This window comes from Trypanosoma cruzi, genomic scaffold (assembly GCF_000209065.1).
Source record: "Trypanosoma cruzi strain CL Brener 1047053517087 genomic scaffold, whole genome shotgun sequence".
Classification (NCBI taxonomy): domain Eukaryota; phylum Euglenozoa; class Kinetoplastea; order Trypanosomatida; family Trypanosomatidae; genus Trypanosoma; species Trypanosoma cruzi.
In genome coordinates, this window is record NW_001849447.1 from 447,151 (window position 1) to 463,599 (window position 16,449).

The 16,449-nt window shown below is 44.1% G+C and overlaps 5 protein-coding genes across 5 annotated transcripts, besides 37 other annotated features; all 5 read right to left on the reverse strand.

Annotated features, from left to right (window-relative positions):
- Positions 1-4,427: part of a sequence feature (heterozygous, non-Esmeraldo-like haplotype) that runs on past the window's edge.
- Positions 170-245: a sequence feature (A-rich).
- Positions 246-280: a microsatellite.
- Positions 281-302: a sequence feature (A-rich).
- Tc00.1047053511283.80 (hypothetical protein, conserved) lies at positions 428-4,636 on the reverse strand (the record flags this gene model as incomplete). Its single annotated transcript, XM_815844.1, has 1 exon — positions 428-4,636. The coding sequence occupies one exon, from the start codon at positions 4,634-4,636 to the stop codon at positions 428-430; it is 4,209 nt and encodes a 1,402-aa protein (XP_820937.1).
- Positions 4,428-4,503: a sequence feature (areas merged during assembly that could not be assigned to a particular haplotype. This can correspond to areas where the two haplotypes were merged or to regions with more than two copies in the genome that were merged during assembly.).
- Positions 4,504-9,713: a sequence feature (heterozygous, non-Esmeraldo-like haplotype).
- Positions 4,902-4,948: a microsatellite.
- Tc00.1047053511283.90 (N-myristoyl transferase, putative) lies at positions 5,793-7,148 on the reverse strand (the record flags this gene model as incomplete). The annotated part of the gene is made up of 1 exon (XM_815845.1): positions 5,793-7,148. The coding sequence occupies one exon, from the start codon at positions 7,146-7,148 to the stop codon at positions 5,793-5,795; it is 1,356 nt and encodes a 451-aa protein (XP_820938.1).
- Positions 7,210-7,236: a microsatellite.
- Positions 7,600-8,499, reverse strand: Tc00.1047053511283.100 (hypothetical protein, conserved; the record flags this gene model as incomplete). Its single annotated transcript, XM_815846.1, has 1 exon — positions 7,600-8,499. One exon carries the CDS (start codon positions 8,497-8,499, stop codon positions 7,600-7,602), a length of 900 nt encoding a protein of 299 aa, XP_820939.1.
- Positions 8,897-8,919: a microsatellite.
- Positions 8,993-9,550, reverse strand: Tc00.1047053511283.109 (clathrin assembly sigma-adaptin protein complex 4, putative; the record flags this gene model as incomplete). The annotated part of the gene is made up of 1 exon (XM_815865.1): positions 8,993-9,550. The coding sequence occupies one exon, from the start codon at positions 9,548-9,550 to the stop codon at positions 8,993-8,995; it is 558 nt and encodes a 185-aa protein (XP_820958.1).
- Positions 9,634-9,661: a microsatellite.
- Positions 9,694-9,801: a microsatellite.
- Positions 9,714-10,668: a sequence feature (areas merged during assembly that could not be assigned to a particular haplotype. This can correspond to areas where the two haplotypes were merged or to regions with more than two copies in the genome that were merged during assembly.).
- Positions 9,898-9,922: a microsatellite.
- Positions 9,963-9,995: a sequence feature (T-rich).
- Positions 10,206-10,230: a microsatellite.
- Positions 10,248-10,317: a sequence feature (A-rich).
- Positions 10,429-10,457: a sequence feature (AT_rich).
- Positions 10,669-16,449: part of a sequence feature (heterozygous, non-Esmeraldo-like haplotype) that runs on past the window's edge.
- Positions 10,767-10,790: a microsatellite.
- Positions 10,969-10,995: a microsatellite.
- Positions 11,164-11,199: a microsatellite.
- Positions 11,358-11,413: a microsatellite.
- Positions 11,547-11,588: a sequence feature (AT_rich).
- Positions 11,743-11,799: a microsatellite.
- Positions 11,950-11,993: a sequence feature (T-rich).
- Positions 12,174-12,194: a microsatellite.
- Positions 12,233-12,333: a sequence feature (A-rich).
- Positions 12,428-12,456: a microsatellite.
- Positions 12,516-12,580: a microsatellite.
- Positions 12,937-12,997: a sequence feature (GA-rich).
- Positions 13,158-13,182: a microsatellite.
- Positions 13,338-13,431: a microsatellite.
- Positions 13,578-13,629: a sequence feature (A-rich).
- Positions 13,755-13,789: a sequence feature (AT_rich).
- Tc00.1047053511283.120 (hypothetical protein, conserved) lies at positions 13,940-16,240 on the reverse strand (the record flags this gene model as incomplete). Its single annotated transcript, XM_815847.1, has 1 exon — positions 13,940-16,240. One exon carries the CDS (start codon positions 16,238-16,240, stop codon positions 13,940-13,942), a length of 2,301 nt encoding a protein of 766 aa, XP_820940.1.
- Positions 15,214-15,249: a microsatellite.
- Positions 15,963-15,988: a microsatellite.
- Positions 16,360-16,433: a microsatellite.

Consider the following 16,449-nt stretch of genomic DNA (forward strand, 5'->3'; position numbering starts at 1 on the left):
CGCTCCAATTATGCAGACTTTTGAGGATCTTGACGTGGGTCATTAAGTGAGAAAAGATAACGACTAACAGCAACCAATAATTAGAAAAAAAAAGGAAAAAGAAAAAAAGAGGGGTTAAAATCTCTTGTCAACGCCACAAAAGCACAGAAAACATCCTCCACCTCACAGGAATAAAAGAAAAAGAAGGAAAACAAACGCAAAAACGAGAACATTGAGAGAAAAAGGAAATAAAATAAAACTATACAATATACATGTAATTATATATATATATATATATATAGAGAGAGAGAGAGAGAAGAAAACAGGGTAATGTACCACCTCGCATTCAAATAGATAAGACGATGGACACTCTATTCCGCCAGCCAATGACAAAGTGTTCCAGCTTTTCATCTTCATCTTCGTGATTGCTATTGTTTGAATGCTGTAATCACACGGTAGAAAAGAAGTATGACTCTCTTATAAGAGCCATTTTCCCCTCATCATCCCCAACCACTACCTCAAACGCACGGGATATCCCTGAACAAACGTCACCCTCATCAGCAAGGTCATTGTCACCTACAGCATCATCATCTGTGCATCCATCTTGAAAAACACACATACACCTCACAGAAGAATTATGCTTATATGTGGAGCGAGGATATGAGTTGCTCTGCTCAAAGTGATAGACCCAACCCTCGCGCGTGGCAACAAGGAAGTTACCGTTTCGTCGCCTAAGTAATACCATACAAGTAACATTTTCCGAATACGGTTTTACATCCAATGAATGCAAAGAATGCATATGTACTATAGAACGGGGATTGTTTTCCTTGCTGCACATAGAGCTACAGTCGGTTGAGGCTGGCATCGTCTTTCTACAATGATGTGCAATCTCGTCTACATCATGCAACAAGAAATATTCCCGTAAGAGAAGACCAATACGAAGATCCCACAAAAAAACACGTCCATCCTCACCGCCTGAAAAGACAAAGTTACCATCCACAATAAGTGCCGTCACAGCTTCGGTATGTCCAATTCGCTTCTTTTCCTGTTGTTTTTCCAGAACAGCAGAAAGAACAGAACTACCACGAGTGCCACGACGCTTTTGACGCTTCGACATGTTTGAACTCGTACCAAATGATTGTTCAACAAATGAAGCCGGAAGGGCGACAGCGGTTGATGGTCGCCATGGGGATGGAGGCCGTGATGGAATGGAACGGCGTGGCCCAAGATCCTTCGCAAACCACGAACTAATGGTTCCAGCACTATCGCCAATAACAAACAATTCATTGATTTCATCAAAGGCAATGCAAAGAAGTTCGTTAAAACTAACTCGAGTGCAGTCACGCAGTTGTGCTTTGAGTTGCTGAGGGTACTCCCACACAGCCAAGTGACCGTCAAAAGAAATAGACGCAAGCAATTCATTTGGCTCCATGGCCTCCAAAGACTTAAAAACACTCCCAATCCGCGCCAATGCGCCAACCATGTCAACCCGCTCCATTACGCGAGCCGCCACAAGACCAGAGACAGCATTCCGATGCAGCCCCTTGTGCCAAACACAAGTTGCAAGTTCTTTCCCACAGGGCCAGTAACGAATACTGCCATCATCGTGCCCAGTTACAGCCAAATTCCATCGTGTGCTAAAGTAAAAACTTGTGATATCAATACACTCACTATGCTCAACCTTATTTTTCACACCATTTTTCCTCATTGTGGTGCAGGGCGGGGCATCGAAGGGGGAGACGATGCCGTCAAACTCAAAGAGTTTGTGTGAAACGGTGGTGCAAACTTCGTTGTTTTTTTCAGAAACACTCCGCTGATCGTACACCGTAAGGAGTTCAAAAGAGCCTCCCCAAAAACAAATCGTCCCATCCGCTGAGCACGATAACACACGGATACAAGCATCATCTTCGTTCTTCTTTGGAGAATTAGGAGGCCATTCAGTTGGAAGAGCAAAATCTGCCTTTTCAGTGGTTTTCCTGCTTCTGTTGCTCTCAGTAAAAATAGTGCTACTCCTAGTGAATGGGCTGGGTATGTACATTTGGCTAACGCTGCTCATTACTTTTACACTGGATCCATCCAATTCAAAGGTATCGGCTTCCTCGAGTTTCTTTTCAGTCTTATTTTTATCATTATTCCGTTGAAAATAGAGAAGTGGAGGTTGGCGAAGAAAAATCCCTACAATGGTGTCGTGGTGTGCCTTCACCTCAAGTCGTGCCTGGGCCTCAATCACCACACCACACAACTCGAGGCCTACGGAGCACAGAAGGAAAAAAGGTATGGTGATCGCCCCTGATGCATCCTCCTCCGTTTCCAAAGTTTCCTCTAAAGCGCCTGCCTGATCGTAAAAGCACGCCACACGACGTTTGGGCCTGTACTGGACATGGGCACTTACCCGTTTTCCAGCAATGGGTTCGTCACCTTCATAATGACGTGTGCCACAAGGCAATAATCGAAGTGCATTCTTCTGCTTCCCAATTTCTTTGGTATCAGGAGTCTTCCATGAGGCAAGAAACTTGTTCTCCACATTGTCCCACACATAGACGGTGTTTCGATTGTCCAATAAGAGTAAATAATCATAAGAAGCAATATACAAGACATCCAAAAAACGCAAAGGCTCCGCATTGCCCCTACTGCCATTTTTAGACCCCAACATCCGCCGTCCTTTGCTCTGCGATTCGTCACTACTTGTATTCTTCATATTTCCTTTTCCAACTCCTTGGGAATTATCTGGAAAAGTTGCTTGAAGGTCATCAATTTTCCCCTCACCTGCTGCTGCGCTCAGACTCGGGTGTATTACCACCGCCGCCACACTTAAGCGAGTCATATCAAGGAATCGCACCACAGGACTATAGCCCAATACTATAAATAAATTACGCTCCACCAAAGGAATAATACGTGTGATGGCGCTTGTACTCTCAACTTGCACAGCGTGACGGTGTACGGGTGAATTTGCTAATCGTGCCTCCTCACCAATGGTTTGCAATTTTCGTGTAAGGCATAATGCTCGTGTAATAATGCCAAGTTGAAGAAGCTTTGTCGCCTCCTTCTCAGTGGTCGCCGGCTTTGGCAATCGTGTACTGGTGCTTCCAGAACCCAACCCAGGTTTCGTAATAATGGGAAAACGTACAGAGTTCGCGGTGTCAGTTCTACTAATTCGAGTTAGACCAATTGCTAGAGTTAGAGGAGCCATTGCTGATTTACGAAGGGCATTTAACAACTTCTTCTCCCTATCTAATGTCTGTATGACAGGCTGCTGTGAAACCGTACGTCCTTTAAAGCCAACGATAAAGCCGTTTTCGCCCGTAACAAAAACATCCTCTCCCTGCACATTACGTCCTGGAGCCGACCAAATATGCCGTACCCATCCGTTGCAAGTAAATATTTGTTGTTCAACATACTGCGGCAGTGCAGCACGAGAAGACAAATCTACAAACTCCAAACACGACCATACTTTTACAGTGCCATCTACTCCACCACTGATCAGTAATTCACAGTGCATGGCAAGAGAGCTAATCGCACACTTATGGGCATGAGAAAGACGCTGGGTCAAACGCCGCGTATACACATAAGCAGCAAATTGCCCTGTAGGGCGCATGTTTTTCGCCTCTTCATCTTTCATATATCTTTCTCTCAGCGCTCCTCGGTATCGTTGATGCAAATCCCATATAAACAATGTGCCATCCACCCCACCAGATATTGCAAGATCATTAAGGGAATCATACACTAGAGAGCAGACTCCACCAACATTATGATATCCCAGCAACAACACACCACGAGGGGCTTTCTCACTCCCAAATTGAAAAATCCCATGCTCCTGGGTATATCCGTCATTCTCTGAAGGATTAGCTTTCTGCTGCTCCTCGGCAACGGATGAGAAAGCGTCCGAATCTTCAAAAGATGTTTCTCCATCAATGTCAAGTCTATTTTCCATATATAAACGTTGATCTCGCGTTGAAGCTGTTTGGTAATAAAGACGACTTCGGATATCAGCGGCGTAGGAACGCAAATTAACAAGCACCACTGCCCCAGTACTGTACCCCCACAGCGACTCTCGTTCTTCCATTGTGACGTCACTTGACAAAGTCCATTGAAGAGATTGCAATTGCTCTTTTCCTGCGTCAATTTTCTGCCCCGTCATTTCATCATTATTGCAGTTCAAAGACTTTCGCACAAATTCGACAGCAGTCAGATACGATGCAGTTGCTTCTTCAAAAATAAATTCATCACATTCCTTCGGAAACTCGTTTCCCATTTTCGCAGAAGACGACGGTACGGCTGATAATGGAGACACGGTGTTCGCTTGGCACTTCGTCTCCGTCGTCGCCGCCGCCTTCTTCGTAAACCGTTGGGTAGCCGAAATTGGCCTCCTAATGTTTTCCCACGGCACGGGCGGTCGCTTCACATCCTCCCTAATCAGAGACCACGTAAACTCGTCATTCGCCGTAACAATGTTATCCTTCTGTGTAACAAAAGGTGGTAATTGAGGTCTCACTCGCGGTGAAATGGCGTCTAGCAGAGACGCTGTTGTAAAACCTGACAGATGAAATTTCCCTGCATGCTCCTTCAGAAGCAATTCTGGGGGCACACGCGGATAGTACTGTTGCCGCACCACCGTTACCGAGATGGGAAGCGGTGCCCCGTTATTGCCGCTCTGCATCCTCTCCAAAAGAGAACAGGGCCAAGAGGCGATCTACAAAAAAAACTTCGTTCCCCTTTTTTTTTCTCTCGTTGTTTTGTTCTCCCAAATATACTTCTGGCTGGGGCCCTATCCCCTCCACCCCCTTATATTCCTCCAAATTGACATACACACAAGAAAGGAAAGAAAGAAATAAAGAAAAAGATGGCAGTTTGTTTCAGTGCCCCCCAGTATTCCTCCCCCCTAAACTCGTCGAGAGTTTATCCCACAAAAACAAATAAAAATCATGTATGTATATATACATATCAGGTAATCAATATATATATATATATAAGGGGAAATCAACAAGACGCGCCGTCATTCAATGAGCTCCAACAGGTCATAGATTCTTTCACTCGCCCTTGGTCCACCCCCCGTATGCGCCCCCTTGATACGATCATATTCCTACTTTACTCGTATCCTCAACAACTAAACATATAAAAGGGGAGGGAAGGGAAACAAATTTATCGAGGGTAATTTACGTAAACGACAATAATAATAAAAAAAAAGTACCTCATTGTGTTAAGAAACTGCTAAAAATTCATTTTTCAGAAACTTAATATAAGCATCCCCTTTCCCGAATATCCCGTCAAGGATGAGCATGCTTCTAATGGAATATCACTGCGCATTCCAACACAGCCCTCCTTTTTCCCCGTATCCAGCAGATGGATTAATCACCGTTCTGAATAATATTGTCGTTCCCTTTCGCTCTCACTATGTCCGCATATGGTTGCATGTACTTTCATGGGCTCTTAGCGGGGCGACAAGCCACCACTTCTACAACCTCTCTGCCTCCCCATAAAAGCGCAGTAATTGCCATATGCGGCTTCCCATGAGAAAACAGCAAGGCACTTACGTAAAAGAGAACATAAACAAACAGTTAAAAACCTCCTAATGTTCCTCCTCACACCCATTCTCTCTTTGCACAGCCATCATAACAAGCCCCTAAACACTTTTTATTTTTCCTCTTCCTCCCACTTCATTGCCTGTTATTCAATCCGCTTCTCCCCAATTCAGGCGGGTTCCCTCCGTCTCTTCGCACAAAATGACCCTCTCAAACTGATCATGTATTCCACCACCTGCCCACCCACAGACGCGCAGACAGAGGAGCACTTCTCTCCTAAATTCCGCCCGCATCCTATAGCATGAACAATCCCACGTCACTTGGCCGCACAATAGGGTACGACCAGTTGTAGAAGTAGTAGTGCAGATTACCATCTCCTCGACCAAACTTGAGTTCGCTTAGATAATCACCATTGTCCATAATGTTCACAACGTTACAAACATCAAAGCCTTGTTGATGCGCTACAATCAAAAGATCGCTCATTAGATGCACAAGAGAAATTGTTGTGTTGGCGCTGTAAAACACATAGGCTGCATTTAAAACGGAATGTTTGCTACTGCCAATAATAGAAGATGGAAGTGAGAAGAATGAAAAGAAATCTGTAATTTGCTTCTGTGTCCCAGCATCATTCTGTTTGCCGCGGCTACTATCAACCCTACCACCACCACCACCACTGACTTCACGCTCTACCACGTAGCTCATCAAAACACCCTCACGGGGCAGAGTGTAATGAGCCACCTCCTCATCGGTAAATACGGGGGCAACGTCACATGTGGCAAGTTTCTTTCGCAGCAATTTCGCTACTTGTGGCGCGTCCTTTGGTTCCATTGGTCGAAGACCACGTGTTTTCGGTTTAGCGGGAAGTTCATAAAAGCGTTTTATCATGGACAATGGGTTTTGAAACTTTTGGTATTGCTGCGGTATCACGCTAAATCCAACCGCCACAAGCTTTTCTGGGTTCAAGCTGCGATGGTAATAGTCGGCGGTCGCAAACGGTGTCGGCAGTAACCTGCCAGCAGTATAGACAGCCTGCCAAATGTTCATCAGATGCACCCGACGTGTTACCTCCTTAATGAGAATCGGTGCCAACCGCTTCGCCCGCAATAACTTATGCACGCAAAGAAAATTGATCTCGCAGATCTTACGAGGTTCGAGGTAATGCTCCTCCGCTTGACTCTTATGATCATTATTCTTCTCCTCCGGCCCCTGCTCTTTTTCTTCAGTGGTCTTGTTTTTCTGGAGTACCTTCTTTGGGACGCCCATACGCATTGTAACTGGGATGCCAGAGACAAACCCCATCAACATTTGGTCACGCTTACGCCGGACCGCCACATGCCATGAGCTATGATACCCCGGCGGGGTAAGCGCCCAGCGCAAAAAATCCTCTGAATAGTTAAATCGGAACATGCTCTCAACATCCTCAACGTAATTATCGCGCAGCAGCTCGTATATGGCACGTACATCATCTTTGTTATCCATGTCTGGGGACCACCACTCCAGTGTTGAGGCGATTGCCACCGGATCGGTGGGAACATCATCGACGGTCCCCGCTGCTTCCAGCGGCCCCACCGTATCGGCCGCATCAGTACTCGACTGCGGGACAGGCTGCGTGTTCCAGAACTGATGTAAACCTGAACCCTCTTCTGCCATTCTTTCAAAAGGCGATCAAGTCCAAAATTACTCTTCTATTTAATACGTCCCTACAGGAACCAAAAAAATAAATAAATAAATAAATAAAGTTCGAATATATTATATTAGATAAATAGATATTCGTTCTTCCTAATCCCTTCCCCGTCAGCAAAGCAATACAAAAGAACAAACCAAAATGTTTGCGACGACAGATGTGTAGATCTCTTCAAACACAAATACATAAACGCACTCAGACAAGGAGATAGTCAAGGAGCACAAAAGAAAAAAAAAACATCGACAATGCACACCATTGGTTACGGACAGATATCCCTCATGCAGAGTCTTCACTATGGTACCACGGAGTTTCACTTCACCCATTCCAATCCCCTCTATGCCCCAACCCTTTGTTTTGATTTTCACCACATTTTATCCCTTTACTTCGCCTATTCATCCATTTTTGTTGTTGAGAAGATCACTGCACAAAGTCAGGCATCTCCGGCATGTCGAGCAGATCCTCTAATATGCGGGCGGCCACTAGCAACTGCAACCAAAACCACCATTCCCGTCGTCGTCGTGCCTCTTCTGGAGACACCCACCATATCTCTCGGTCCACCGGTACAGACCGCCGTGTCTCATGGGTCTCCTTCAGCACAACGATGCCGCCCGCTTGCTTCACCAATTGCTTCACTTCTCCTTGCAAAACATCTGGGTCCACAGCCTCCCGACTTAAAATACGCCCCTCCTTTAATTGCTGCTGCAAAGACTCATTGAGGTCACATATGCCAGAAGCAACATTCCTCTCCATTTGCTCACGGAATCCTCCTGCAAAGGAAGCTCCATCAGTGAGACGAACGGTAATGAAAGGATCTTGACTTCTCGCGGATTCATGGCGTTCAGACGTTACTGCCCCCGCGTCTGTATCATGCGACGAGGTCAATGATGATGATGATGATGTCAAAATTACACTTGAATGCGTGCATTGCGGGGATTTGCGCGCCGCAGGCGTCCCATGTGGCATCCGACGCGGTAACTCCACACGCTGAAGGTATTTCTTGTCCCATTTTGGTATATGCCGCGTGTAGAAAAACCATCGGCGAAATTCCGACTGTGACTTACGCCGAAACCGTACAAAATGCTTGTGACGAAAACGAGCGTAGCGTGGGTAGAGCCCCCACCAGGCCCAAGCAAGGAGCAACGTTCCAGACGTATATAAATAGTTGGTGTACAACCGGCCGACCGCACCAAGCAGAGCGTCGGCTGCCTGCTGAAAAGGGTTTTCGTTCTCCCTTGCGATCGACTCCATAAAGGCATTCTCACGGGCCTCCAGCACTTTGTCGTGGGTGGTGCGAACCTCAATCTGCCTCAACACCATCTTTTTCTTCTCCCCCCTTTCTTCCTTCCACACGCTCCGCTTCTTCCCGCAACGCCCCACGAGTCGTCTGTACGATATCCTGCAGACCCCCCGCCCCAAAGTCCGGTCACCCTTTTTGCCTCCTCCCGATGTGTGTGGCACCGAGAAGATATCCCCAGATAAGACTTTCCCCAAACACAGTCAAAATTACAATAAGAAAAAATAACAAATAAAATAAATAAACAGAGTAGCTGACGGTATTCAATAAAAAATATTTTTCGTTTTTCCCCACAATACTCTGTTTGCAGCAGAAAAAAAAAAAAGGATGAGAGGGGGCGTCGTGGTGGTGCCTGAGTTGGATGGGATGTAGGAATAAAAGGCGATAACGACTGAACAAACAAAGAACCAACAACAACAAAAATAAATAAATAAATAAATAAAACGTCATTGCGAACAGCAAACAAACACGGCCAAGCACAACACGCACAAAATGTTGTGCCCTCCCCTCCCACACTTACAATTTACGAGGCTCTTTGTCCATCAGCACTATTGGTTGCAGAATTAGGAGCTTGTTCGTCTCCCCTATTCCCCCATTTACAAGCATCTCCTCAAGAATAAAGTGAGCCTTCTCGACATTAAACATGACATCAAGCTCACAGACGTTCTCAAAGTATTTATCAAATGTCTCCACCACAAGATGGATAAATTCGTAGATCGCCAACTCCCCTTCCTCCAGCAATTCGTCAGTGCCGCTGCCAGTTTCCCCCAAAGGTGCCACTGACGCACCACCTAAGGAATTCCCTGCCGCCGCCCCACCATTGGCGTTTGCCGACGTAGAAGAGATGCTTTTGTTTTTAATGCCAACAATAAAGAAGATGGAGGCATAGCGACGATAGATAAGTTTATAATGCAGATGCTCAACAAAACTACAATCCGATTCTCGTCGTTGTAGACATTTTCGAACAACTTCGCCCTCAAGAGCGGTACGCTCAGCAATCGACATAAAGGACGAGTACTGCGCCAGACGTGTCTGGCCCTGTTTGTTTACCACAAGAAAAAACTCTATCCCCATCCTGCTGATATAATATATATATACTATATATCAATGCGTGGGTGGGATTGCACTAATATGACTAGCTGGTACAGCTGCATAGTAAATAAAAATAAAAATACAAATAGAAATGGTAGGCACGTGTAGATGCGGAAGTGGCAACCAATAATAATAATAACAATAATAATAATAATAATAACAATAATAACAATAATAATAATAACAATAATAACAATAACAATAATAACAATAATAGTAATGGCAATAATAATCCCCTCCAGCTTTCCTCAAGAAAACACCAAACTCTTATCGCTTCTTTTGATTTTACCCCTCTCCTTCTGGTGGCAGTGGAAAAGACAAGGAAAAAAAACAACAACAACAAAAACAACAACATCCGCATAAAAATAAACATAATAAAAATAATCAACAAAACTTTTTCTTTTTTTTTTTCTTTTTTCTATTCTTTCCTTCCTTCATTGCCTTCCTTTTAATTCATCTGCTCTTGTCGTCTTCTTGCGGCCCTTCCGTAAGGCGTCGACATGGAAAGAAAACCCAACCCGCATTCACCCATGAAGCATGCACGGTGGAGCGCCACAGGATGCACCCCCATTGGTATCTGTGAGCAAAAACACACACACACGCACATACATAAAGGGAGGGAAACAGAGAGAGGGAGAAGAAAAAAGAAAAAAAAAAAAAAACTGTAAAAAAGCGCGGCAAATAAACAAACAAAAATCGACAAAAATATAACATCGAAAAAGAAGGGGAGAAAAAAAAAAAAAAAAAGACAGACTGACAGCAGATGACACAAAATATCAAGCCATAGGGAGGGGAGAAGAAAGAGAAACAGAGACAGATACATAAAGACGGAGACACGGTAAAAACATTTATGCAAAATCAAAAAAATAAAAAAATAATAAAAATAAATCGTGAACACCTCCCCCCCTCTTCCTGCAGTCAGACATTTGCCGCAACAACAGCAACAGTAGGAAGGAGGTAAATGTCAACGGTGTCAACATGAGGACAAAATCAAAGGGAACAGATACGCCGAGCCTTTGAAGAAAACACCACCACCACCAACATAAAAATTTCTATTTTCTTCAAAGTCTCTCTCTGCCCGCAAGGCAGCCTTCTCCCCACTGCATGTCATTCCTTTGCCACATGCAACCCCCTCACATCAATTCATATCGCCATTACAAAAATAACAATGCCATCCAAAAGAAAAAGAAAACCATTCCACACATACATACATACATACATATGCAAAGAAAAAACACAGAGAGCACCAAAACTCAGCAGTGTTCCTTCTCTGTGCACCTCCCCCTTTTGCCCCACACCTCAACACACTACATCCCCTCCCACTGTCTCACATGATTCCCTCGTCCGCATCAATTCGCCCCATGCTCGCTTAAAACTGGCAAAGCGCGTGGCACACACACAAAAAAAAAAAAAGAAAGAAAAAAAAAGGACACGCCACCCAGAGGCCCAGCAATTAAATAAAGGGACCAAATTAATTATTGGCAATACTCTCTCTGGGCTTAAATGCTGGTCCACATAAAGAGTGGCAATGAAATCCTTAGGGCCACATGTATACAAATATCTACTCACATGATGGCGGCATGTATACATGAATAATACATATATATATATATATATATATATATATTTATTATGTGGAGGGAAAAAAAAAAGGAAAAAAGAGAACTAAAACACGTGTCAACAGCAAAAAATATTCAAGACAATGCGCGGAAAAACAAAATAATAAAAAAGAAGAGGACGCATTCCTCCGGCGCATCACGACAGCAACAGCAGTGGATGCGTCTCGCAGCACACACACACACACACACACACACACACACACACACACACAAATACATACAGACAGACCGGAATTCCCCTCTTTTGTTGTTGCGGTTTATTTAATTGATTTCTCTACGCTCGATTCCCCTGCAACCAACGCACCGCCACGGCAACCACAACTTACATCCCGCCTGGAGACAGAAACAATATGAACATGAAAATAAATTATTTCCTTTTTTTTTTTTTTTTTACAAAAAAAGAAGAAAAACAAATAAACCCTCAAAAAAAAAAAGGGAAAGATGCACCCAAACAACATTGACAACACCTCCCCAGTGATAAAGTAAGCCGGTGACAACGCTCATTGCGACATGTTCATTTCATTTCATTTTCATCTCATTCCTCGAAAAGCTCTTCAAAAAAACAAAAAATAAAAATAATAAATAATAAAATAAGAAGCAAACAAACAAACATTACCACCATTCGCGTTGAGCAAAAAAATCACAACCAAAATACATCCACAGAAAAAAGGAAAAAATATATATATTTAAACAACATGCAGATTGCACAGGGAGACACACAAACATGTTAGGAGGCAGCAGCTGGTGCTGTCAACGCCTGAGTTTTCCCTCATTTTTTTTTTTTTTGGTTTTTCTTTTCGTTTTTTCCCCTCGGCTCCGTCCCCTCAAACCGTCTCACTCGTGGCTGCACCTCCACCACCCCGAGTTCAATCGGCGGCAATGACATCCAACTGATTTAAATACGGACGAGCGGATTGCTGCAAGAACGCATTCTTCCCTGTGCATTGCCCCATTCCCAGCGACACAGACCCGCCCAACACACATGTAAAAAAAAAAAAAAAAAAAAAGCCAACACAAAAAAGCCACACTCTTCAAACAGACCACCAAAAAAAAAAGAAAAATAATAATAATAATATATTGTTGGAAGCAGAAGACAAAAGACAGAAAAAAAGAGAAACAGAGAGGAATAGAAAAAAAAAAAAAAAAGCCACCACATCCGTATCCCCATTTAACATTTAATGCTGTCGGCATCCGTTCCATTCATTCAGCGATCATGCCCACATGATCCTATGTGTGCCGCAAAAAAAAAGGAAAAAAAAAAGAAAAAAACTACGTGGAGGCAACAACAAACAAGCAGGAATATGGAAATAAGGGCAGCCAGCCAAAACTATATATATATATATATAGGCATCATACATACAGATATATATATATATAGATAGATAGATAGATACAAAGATAAAGTTATATCAATGGCCTCCCAACATCCACAAACGTACAACGCAAAAAAAAAAAAAAGGTTAACGGGAAGAGTGCGATAGTATGAAATAGGGGAAAAAGTTTAAAGACCGCTTGTATACAGTCATTCCCTACACTCATACCATCTATTATTATCCCTCTCTCTCTTTTTCTTTTTCTTTTTCACATTCCCCGCTCAAAGAAGAGAATTTACCCCTCCCTGCTGTCGCAAACAACACGGCAAGGCAGCCCGCAAACGTCGCGTACAAAAAAAAAAAAAAAAAAAGGGAACAACAAAAGGCAGAAGGAACATACGACGCAAAAGGGAGAAGAAACAAGTGAAATACATGAAGAGAAAAACAAAGAGAGAGGGAGAGAGAGGGAGAGAGAGGGAGAGAGAGAGAAAGGAGAGGGGGCCGGCAGTATGAGGCGCAAATGACATGCACATCTAAGGGGAAAACGCAGTGCAAACGGGATGCTCCCTGAAAAGCAACTAAAAAGTAGACCCCCCGCCACTCCCCGCCAAACGAAAATAACAAAACAACAACAACAAAAGAACAGACAAAAGGGAGAAGAAGAAAAAAAAAAAAAAAAAAATCGACTGCCGTCTTTATTTTCGTCAACGCAAATTACACTTCAAAACGACTTCCCCCCATTTGAAGTTCAGTTTCTCGCTTCCCGTGCATACAAACGTGTGCTGCGCCCCTCTCCGTGATGTAAAAAAGTAAATAAAATAAAAAAAACAAAGGCAGATATACATAGATGTATGTACATCTCATACATGTGTATATAAACGTATATATATATATATATACACACATATATATACATGTATACACACACATAGTGAGTGAGTGAAAGAGAAAGAGACATGTACAAAAATTTTATTCCGTTTTCTTTTGTTGTTTTCCCTCTCCTTTTACTCCCTCTATACGCCCTCTTGTTATTGTTGCTGCTTTTTGGGTTCCAAATGGACAAATAAAGTTCTCTTTAAGAAAAAAAAAAAAAAAAAAGACAGAAAAACAAAAGAACAAATAAATAAAACACGGTCGTATGCTTTTCATCTTCACTGTCAACAAATTCTTTTGTTGCAATGCCCTTCACTCTCTGTCCCCTTCTCTTTTAACGTTTTACCTGCTCTTTCTGTGTGGTTACTGTCATGTCATTTGTAATTATTTTTTATTTGTATATGTATATATATATTGTTTGCTTGTGTGTGTGTGCCTCCCTCCTACTTGTGTTCATTTCATTTTATTTTGTTGTTGTTGTTGGGGGGAAAAGGGAGAAGGGCGGATTAACTAGTTTCCCTCGGGCTTTCCTTGGCTATTGTGCCGCTCTTTTTCCTTCCCACTTGTTATTCACGCACCTCCTCCCCCTCCTTGCAACTCACCTCGTCATTCTCGGCTACGGATTCTCTCTCCATCATTACACCCACGCCCGCGCCAGCTGCGCTCTCCATTGCTCGCATTTCGTCGTTTAATAGCATCATCGTCCCCTTCACCACCTCCTCCTGATACACTTGCACCGCCTTTAGCACAACGTCCCTCTTTAGGTTTGTCAGCATCTCAAGAAACTCCATGTATCCACACAGCTCATTATCTTTTGTAGCAAGGCTATACGCATCATCCACTCCCTCAAGAATGAACGGCTCACAGAAGAGCACGTTGTCGGGCTGAAAGCTTACATCCGGTCCGCGGTCATCAAAAAGAATAACACGATCAAGCGGACGTCCTAGCATGGAAAGATCCTTCATGTACATTCCATCCCCGCACGCTGTGCAGTGTTGACGGTAAAAGCGGTGAGCGACTCGCTTTGGTTCTAAACGGTCAAAGATGGGACGCGCGTATTCTTCCGTACCACTAGTGAAAAAAACCAGCTCAAACTTATCCAGACAGAATTGAACAAATTCCAACGCGTATGGTCGAATGCAAACATAATGCCGATCACGACTATGTGGACGCATTCGTTCTCGTGGTGGCGGACTGACCACATGAATGCCACTATCAGAGTCTAAATACTGTGAAGACGAAGCAGAAAGCGAATTAGGGGTGCTGTCTTCGCCGCAATTCTTCCTCTCGATACCAGATTCTTTCTCTTCAAAAGACGATCCAACCTCAACCTCAAGGTGCAGTGGATTGTTCTCCGAATCCCACCATGATGGAGGCCGCGGAAACGTATACACCAGCGTGTTATCAAGGTCTACACAACAAGTTATACGACCAGCATAACACTCAGGCTGAGGAGAAAGAAGATACTTTGTACCAATCTCATCAAGATACATATTCGTCTCATGCTCTAGTCTTTGCGATTCTTTTGATGACTGCTTTTGTGCCGGGCGGGCTACAACCACCCCATCCGAAGAGTGTGTCGTACCCAACTGAGCAGACGATAAAGAATTATAATACAAACCCTCGGAACTATCTCCTTCACTGTGTCTTTGTTCATGGTGTTGTGGTTTTTGGCGTTCCTGTTTCCAACATGCCGTTTCTTTAGTAGCTTTCCCTTCTTCTTCTTCACAGTTGTCGGTTGTCTGTAGTACACTGATATCTTCCAGAGGAGTTGTGGGTATTGCCGTTATCGCAGCTGCTTCAATCAGTGAAGTACTTGCTTCACCAAAATCAAAAAATATATTATTATTATTGTTATTATTATTATTATTATTATATTGATCCCTGCGGGCAACGCTGTATCGCCATGGGGTCGTTGTGTTTGTCACTCCCGCCGCTTTAGGATAAAACGGAGGCGAAAAAGATTTTTCGCCTGGTTCATAAGGAGACTGTTGATGACATTGCAACTCGATCGTCAGAAAACTTTCATCCTTCGGTAGAAACGCATGTGCCTCTTGTTTCGGTTGCTGTTGTATTCGCTGAGGAGTAGCACTAGGAGCCAAGGCTGCAACTGTGACATTGCCGCTTTCTTCCCAAAGGCCACAGGGTTCAGCACAGGCTTCTTGACAGTTCCCACTATTGGAGTTGCTACTATCGCCAGGCCATCTGTCATTGTAAAGAACACGGGCCCATTGTTTCCCGGAGGGACTATGCACTGACAATGACTGAAGTGATCGTCGCAAAAAACTTTCCCCACTTCTCATCACATCAATTGAACAAATTGGACTACTGCCGGAGCCAGAAACACCCGACCGATGTAATGTCATCGCATTCCTTTCCTTCGGAGTATCATGAGAACACTCACCCACTACTGTTGACGGCAAGTCAGTGCTCGTAGCTTCTGAGTGCTTCGAGTGAAGACTATCAGCAACCACGCCGGAATCCGTCAATGTCGCTTCAGTTCGGCTATGGTGCATGAAAGTCATGGGCATCATTTGCTCTCGGTAGTGTTGTTGTTGTTGTTGCTGATGATGATGATGCTGACGCCGTTGGTGATGGCGGTGGTGGTGGTGGTGCGGAAAATGCTGACGAAAAAAGGAGCTGTAACTATCAACCCTCCCTTGCAGTGGCATCGTTGGCGTGGAATAGAGCGTTTCTTGGGTGTATTCATTAACATCCGCTGCGCCTAGCTGCGACGGTGGTGAGGATAGGGACGCGTGGCCCTGACGATAGTGGGAGTAAAGAGCACGCCCACCACTGCGTCCGCTTCCACCCCCCGCCCCGCCGCGACAACTGTTTTCAGGGGAGACGCCTCTACTGCGGCGCATTAACTCTTCCAACTACTCCCTCCCTGTGCACTCCGCCTCCTCAACTCCCTCTCGAACTCCGTTCCGGTTATTTTTTAATCCTTTAACTTTAAACTCCCACCCAACTCCCTTCGTAACTCCACACACACACACACACACACACACACACACAAACACACAACACACACACACACACAACACACACACACACACAACAACAAAAAAAAAAC